Here is a 7500-nt window from a genome sequence, read left to right as displayed (position 1 = left end):
CACCTGACGGGCAAAAGGCACTTTTTGCGGCAAAACCCACGGGCAAAACCCACTTTTTGCGGGTTAATAACTTTGATTTCCCGTGGGTTAGGAAAATAATTCCAACGTGTCCGGATAGAGTAGAAGACAGGGAATCCAACACTATTTGAATGGAGTCGATCCTCCACTCCTATCACCGTGGACACAGCAAGGAGCGAATTCCCGATATAAATATTCCCTCGCCTCGCTGACAGCGGGAGTTGGGAGTTTCGTCCAGCAGCCGGTGAACGCCCGGTTGATCGAGTTTCATATTTAAAGTATATCTTCTCGGGATGTCAGCGCGGTGGTTAAGGGCTCAAAATGACCGTATACTGATGGTGAATTTAGCAATAATAGTCTTATGTTTGTACCACCTCCATAACCGGTGTTATTCACGGGAAAAGCCGGTCAAGGAGGCACCCTTTGCAGGTCAATAACTTTGATTCTCCGGGGGTTAGGAAAATAATTCCAACGTGTCCGGATGGAGTAGAAGACAGGGAATCCAACACTATTTGAATGGTGTCAATCCTCCACTCCTATCACCGTCGTGTATCTTGATAGTTCTTCATGAGTGAGGTGGTCTAAATAGTAGGCAGCCATGTTGAGCGATGTTGCTATGATACTTTTTGCCCGTCAGGTTGGTGGTTGCTAGGGAAGAAACCACGTGACTGAAAGCTATGAATACGGAGTACCTAAAAGTATTGGGACACCCGAACATCACACCCATATTAACTTCTCATTCCAAAACCATGGGCATTAACATGGAGTTGGTCCCACCTTTGCTGCTATAACAGCTTCCACTCTTCCACTCAGCTTCCACTCTAGATTTTAGAATATGGTTGCGTCTAGGGATGCTCCGATTTATCGGCCACCGATTTAAATCGGCCGATTTCACTCCAAATGACTCGATCGGTGATCGGCAAAAATGGCCGATCGCAAAAAACGTTTTTAAAATTATTTTTATTTATTTTTTCCTGGGGAAGACAGATAACTAAACAGAAAACATAGGAGGACGTAACAGTATGTAAACCATGAAGGCCACGTTTATGATGTCTTTTATACAGCCATATCGACTGACTTGGGCTTCAGGCCCTAACTGGGTGATAGGCCAGACCTTTACTATGCCATAAAAATGGGTCTGCGTTTGCTTGGTGCCTAATGGATCAAAACTTTTGTCTAAAAAGCAAAAAATATGTAGGCTATCCAGTCAGTAGGCCTACAGTTATGTATTTAAAAAAAAATCGGTATCGGTATCGGTTGATCTTGAGGAAAAAAAATCGGTGATCGGTATCGGCCCCAAAAATCCAGATCGGAGCATCCCTAGTTGCGTCAGCATTGTCATGCTGACATTGTCATGCTGAAACTGGAAAGGGCCTTCCCCAAACTGTTGCCACAAAGTTGGAAGCATACAATTCTCTAGAATCACATTGTATGCTGCAGCATTAAGATGTCCCTTCTCTGGAACTAAGGGGCCTAGCCCAAACCATGAAAAACAGCCCCAGATGATAATTGTGTCCACATACTTTTAGTCCATAGTGTAGGTTGCCTTACCTCAGGTTTGAGGGCTGGGTAGAGGCCGGGGTTGGGGCTGTGGCTGGTCCAGAGGCTCGTCCTGGGGCTGGGGCCGGGGTTGGTCTTGGGGTTGGGTATATGGATGACGAAGCTGGGTCACGAGATGGTTTCGAGAGGATGGGCGAGGGTCCGTCCACGCAGATGGACCCCAGGGGAGGCTGGGACAGACGGGCTCGATGCTCGTCCACCAGAGAGGAAGGGATGTACGTCACACTGGGAAGAGAGAAGGAGAGATGGAGGGAGGGACAGAGAGGGGTGGAGAGAGAGGGAGGAGATGGAGGGATGGAGAGAGAGAGGGGGGGAGGGAGAGGGAGATGGAGGGTGAGAGAGGGAGGGAGGAATGGAGAGAGAGGGGGAGGGAGATGGAGGGAAGAGAGAGGGAGGTATTGAGAGTGGAGGGGGGGGGCGTTACAGAAAAAGTGGTGGTGGGAGAGAGAGACAGGAGAGAGAAGGAAAGAGAGAAACAAGAGAACAATCTGTGAGTTCATGACAAACTATCCAACACCGTCATCGCTCTGACATGTCGTGATATGATGGTAAGCAGGCGAGAAAGCAGACAAGATGTGACTCAAACAACAGCTGATGTGTGGTGAGCTTCCTGGCACAAAATGGCTGCCGTCGCATCAGCCAGGAGGGTGCTACACATGGGTCGTGGATGAGGGGACTCCCCAAAACAATAAACAGTAAAGCACTTTGAGCACCCGTGTGACGGGGAAAGGTGCTATATAAATCTAAGCATTAATTTCCTCATTAATTAACTAATTAATTAATTAATCAATGAGGAAACTGACACTGGCAACTCAGGGTTGAATATGGATCATAGCCACACGGTTAGACAGTACACCACCACATTTCTAGCAACTGAACATGTTTGGAGAGATTTTAGTCATAATTCTTTGTTAGTTTAAAATGTTTTTTGGGGGCTTTGTGGAATAGTAGCTTTTGCTGGTTTCTTAACAAACAGGTAGACAGAGGGAGGTAGACAGAGGGAGGTAGACAGAGGGAGGTAGACAGAGGGAGGTAGACAGAGGGAGGTAGACAGAGGGAGGTAGACAGAGGGAGGGAGACAGAGGGAGGGAGACAGAGGGAGGTAGACAGAGGGAGGTAGACAGAGGGAGGTAGACAGAGGGAGGTAGACAGAGGGAGGGAGACAGAGGGAGGTAGAGGGAGGTAGACAGAGGGAGGGAGACAGAGGGAGGTAGAGGGAGGGAGACAGAGGGAGGTAGACAGAGGGAGGTAGAGGGAGGTAGACAGAGGGAGGTAGAGGGAGGGAGACAGAGGGAGGTAGACAGAGGGAGGTAGACAGAGGGAGGTAGAGGGAGGTAGACAGAGGGAGGTAGAGGGAGGGAGACAGAGGGAGGTAGACAGAGGGAGGTAGACAGAGGGAGGGAGACAGAGGGAGGGAGACAGAGGGAGGTAGACAGAGGGAGGGAGAGGGAGGTAGACAGAGGGAGGTAGACAGAGGGAGGGAGACAGAGGGAGGGAGACAGAGGGAGGTAGACAGAGGGAGGTAGAGGGAGGTAGACAGAGGGAGGGAGAGGGAGGTAGACAGAGGGAGGTAGACAGAGGGAGGGAGACAGAGGGAGGTAGACAGAGGGAGGTAGACAGAGGGAGGTAGACAGAGGGAGGTAGACAGAGGGAGGTAGACAGAGGGAGGTAGACAGAGGGAGGGAGACAGAGGGAGGTAGACAGAGGGAGGGAGACAGAGGGAGGGAGACAGAGGGAGGGAGACAGAGGGAGGTAGACAGAGGGAGACAGAGGGAGGTAGACAGAGGGAGGGAGACAGAGGGAGGTAGACAGAGGGAGGTAGACAGAGGGAGGTAGACAGAGGGAGGGAGACAGAGGGAGGTAGACAGAGGGAGGGAGACAGAGGGAGGTAGACAGAGGGAGACAGAGGGAGGGAGACACAGGGAGGGAGACAGAGGGAGGTAGACAGAGGGAGGTAGACAGAGAGAGGTAGACAGAGGGAGGTAGAGGGAGGGAGACAGAGGGAGGGAGACAGAGGGAGGTAGACAGAGAGAGGTAGACAGAGGGAGGTAGACAGAGGGAGACAGAGGGAGGGAGACAGAGGGAGGGAGACAGAGGGAGGGAGACAGAGGGAGGGAGACAGAGGGAGGGAGACAGAGGGAGGTAGACAGAGGGAGGTAGACAGAGGGAGGTAGACAGAGGGAGGTAGACAGAGGGAGGTAGACAGAGGGAGACAGAGGGAGGTAGACAGAGGGAGGGAGACAGAGGGAGGTAGACAGAGGGAGGGAGACAGAGGGAGACAGAGGGAGGTAGACAGAGGGAGGGAGACAGAGGGAGGTAGACAGAGGGAGGGAGACAGAGGGAGACAGAGGGAGGTAGACAGAGGGAGGGAGACAGAGGGAGGTAGACAGAGGGAGGGAGACAGAGGGAGACAGAGAGAGGTAGACAGAGGGAGGTAGACAGAGGGAGAGACAGAGGGAGAGACAGAGGGAGAGACAGAGGGAGGGAGACAGAGGGAGGGAGACAGAGGGAGGTAGACAGAGGGAGGTAGAGGGAGGTAGACAGAGGGAGGTAGACAGAGGGAGGGAGACAGAGGGAGACAGAGGGAGGTAGACAGAGGGAGGGAGACAGAGGGAGGTAGACAGAGGGAGGGAGACAGAGGGAGACAGAGGGAGGTAGACAGAGGGAGGGAGACAGAGGGAGGGAGACAGAGGGAGACAGAGGGAGGTAGACAGAGGGAGGTAGACAGAGGGAGGTAGACAGAGGGAGGTAGACAGAGGGAGACAGAGGGAGGTAGACAGAGGGAGGTAGACAGAGGGAGGGAGACAGAGGGAGGGAGACAGAGGGAGGTAGACAGAGGGAGGTAGACAGAGGGAGGGAGACAGAGGGAGACAGAGGGAGGTAGACAGAGGGAGGGAGACAGAGGGAGGGAGACAGAGGGAGGGAGACAGAGGGAGGTAGACAGAGGGAGGGAGACAGAGGGAGGTAAACAGAGGGAGGTAGACAGAGGGAGGTAGACAGAGGGAGGGAGACAGAGGGAGGGAGACAGAGGGAGGGAGACAGAGGGAGGTAGACAGAGGGAGAGACAGAGGGAGGGAGACAGAGGGAGGTAGACAGAGGGAGGGAGACAGAGGGAGGTAGACAGAGGGAGGTAGACAGAGGGAGGGAGACAGAGGGAGGTAGACAGAGGGAGGTAGAGGGAGGGAGACAGAGGGAGGGAGACAGAGGGAGGGAGACAGAGGGAGGGAGACAGAGGGAGGTAGACAGAGGGAGAGAGACAGAGGGAGGTAGACAGAGGGAGAGAGACAGAGGGAGGGAGACAGAGGGAGGTAGACAGAGGGAGGTAGACAGAGGGAGAGAGACAGAGGGAGGTAGACAGAGGGAGGTAGAGGGAGGGAGACAGAGGGAGGGAGACAGAGGGAGGGAGACAGAGGGAGGGAGACAGAGGGAGGTAGATAGAGGGAGGGAGACAGAGGGAGGGAGACAGAGGGAGGTAGACAGAGGGAGGTAGACAGAGGGAGGTAGACAGAGGGAGGTAGAGGGAGGTAGACAGAGGGAGGGAGACAGAGGGAGGTAGACAGAGGGAGGTAGACAGAGGGAGGGAGACAGAGGGAGGTAGACAGAGGGAGGTAGAGGGAGGGAGACAGAGGGAGGGAGACAGAGGGAGGTAGAGGGAGGGAGGTAGACAGAGGGAGGGAGACAGAGGGAGGGAGACAGAGGGAGGGAGACAGAGGGAGGTAGACAGAGGGAGGTAGACAGAGGGAGGTAGACAGAGGGAGGTAGACAGAGGGAGGGAGACAGAGGGAGGTAGACAGAGGGAGGTAGACAGAGGGAGGTAGACAGAGGGAGGTAGACAGAGGGAGGGAGACAGAGGGAGGGAGACAGAGGGAGAGAGACAGAGGGAGGGAGACAGAGGGAGGTAGACAGAGGGAGGTAGACAGAGGGAGACAGAGGGAGGGAGACAGAGGGAGGGAGACAGAGGGAGGTAGACAGAGGGAGGTAGACAGAGGGAGGGAGACAGCGGGAGGGAGACAGAGGGAGGGAGACAGAGGGAGGTAGACAGAGGGAGGTAGAGGGAGGGAGACAGAGGGAGGGAGACAGAGGGAGGTAGACAGAGGGAGAGAGACAGAGGGAGAGAGACAGAGGGAGGTAGACAGAGGGAGAGAGACAGAGGGAGGGAGACAGAGGGAGGTAGACAGAGGGAGGTAGACAGAGGGAGAGAGACAGAGGGAGGTAGACAGAGGGAGGTAGAGTGGGGAGACAGAGGGAGGGAGACAGAGGGAGGGAGACAGAGGGAGGTAGACAGAGGGAGGGAGACAGAGGGAGACAGAGGGAGGTAGACAGAGGGAGACAGAGGGAGGTAGACAGAGACGACCTCTCAGTCACTGAGTCTGTCCTCTTCAGCTGCTACCTTTGTGTTGTTCTATTAGCAGCCTGTCAGGACGATGCAGTCAGTGTGTATGTGTGTGTGTGTGTGTGTGTGGTGCTGGCTCTGTGTGAGTGTGTGTGTGGTGCTGGCTCTGTGTGTGTGTGGTGCTGGCTCTGTGTGAGTGTGTGTGTGTGTGTGTGTGTGTGTGTGTGTGTGTGTGTGTGTGTGGTGCTGGCTCTGTGTGAGTGTGTGTGTCTGTGGTGCTGGCTCTGTGTGTGTGTGTGTGTGTGTGTGTGTGTGTGTGTGTGTGTGTGTGTGTGTGTGTGTGTGCGTGCGTGTGTGTGTGTGTGTGGTGCTGGCTCTGTGTATGTGTGTGTGTGTGTGTGTGTGTGTGTGTGTATGTGGTGCTGGCTCTGTGTGTATGTGTGTGTGTGTGTGTGTAGTGCTGGCTCTCTGTGTGTGTGTGTGTGTGTGTGTGTGTGTGTGTGTGTGTGTGTGTGTGTGTGTGTGTGTGTGTGTGTGTGTGTGTGTGTCTGAGAGAGATAACGAGTGCTTGAAAACCCTTCTTATTTAGAAGCACCGTGCTGTGGTGTCACAGGTCTGAATTATTCATACATATTTTTCCATATCTGCAAAAGCGTGTTTTGGGGCGGTTAGACCATCTAAAGAAGGTGTGTGGTGTTGGCTTTGTGTGTGTGTGTGTGTGTGTGTGTGTGTGTGTGTGTGTGTGTATGGTGCTGGCTTTGTGCGTGTGTGTGTGTAGTGCTGGCTTTGTGTGTGTGTGTGTTTGTGTGGTGCTGGCGTTGTGTATGTGTGTATGTGTGTGTTTGTGTGTGTGTGTGTGTGTGTGTGTGTGTGTGTAGTGCTGGCTTTGTGTGTGTGTGTGTATGTTTTTATTTTATTTTTTATTTAACCTTTATTTATACAGGTTTGTCTCCTTGAGAGACCTGGTCTGACAGCAGCAGGGGGAACAAGGTTTCTGACAAACCTTACACACACACACACACACACACACACACACACACACACACACACACACACACACACACACACACACACACACACACGTACATACAGTACAACAGTTACATAGAAACTAGGGATGGGAATTGAGAACCAGTTCCAGTTGAGAACTGGTTCGATGCATCGGAATCGTATGCCTCCAAGGTTATCGATTCCTCTCTCTCTCTCTCTCTCTCTCTCTCTCTCTCTCTCTCTCTCTCTCTCTCTCTCTCTCTCTCTCTCTCTCTCTCTCTCTCTCTCTCTCTCTCTCTCTCTCTCTCTCTCTCTCTCTCTCTCTCTCTCTCTCCTCTCTCTCTCTCTCCTCTCTCTCTCTCTCTCTCTCTCTCTCTCTCTCTCTCTCTCTCTCTCTCTGTCCACCAAAGTGACTTGATCTCAAGTGTTTAAACTGTTCTGGAGAGAACTCAGCAGCGGTGAGAGCCTAAAACTACCATGACCTATTGTTATTTTTGGGACTGTGAAAAAGCCAATGACTGATATAAATCTTCTTTTTTTAAAGTAGTTTTTTCTGCATGTGTTAGTCCCACTCATATTTTTCTTTTTATTGGGATAGA

General features: G+C 52.8%; 1 protein-coding gene across 1 annotated transcript in view; it reads right to left on the bottom strand.

Annotated features, from left to right (window-relative positions):
- The window catches only part of LOC308160911 (multiple PDZ domain protein-like), a gene marked incomplete at both ends in the record, with an annotated part of 46914 nt that overhangs the window by 19865 nt on the left and 19549 nt on the right, over positions 1-7500 (bottom strand). The window contains one exon of the mRNA XM_080534840.1: positions 1570-1681. Coding sequence (XP_080390966.1) covers positions 1570-1681 — 112 coding nt within the window. The remainder of the gene's footprint in view (positions 1-1569; positions 1682-7500) is intronic.

Source organism: Nansenia antarctica (genome assembly GCF_963989245.1).
Source record: "Nansenia antarctica genome assembly, chromosome: 6".
NCBI lineage: Eukaryota > Metazoa > Chordata > Actinopteri > Argentiniformes > Microstomatidae > Nansenia > Nansenia antarctica.
This window is presented reverse-complemented; position numbering and strand designations above follow the sequence as displayed.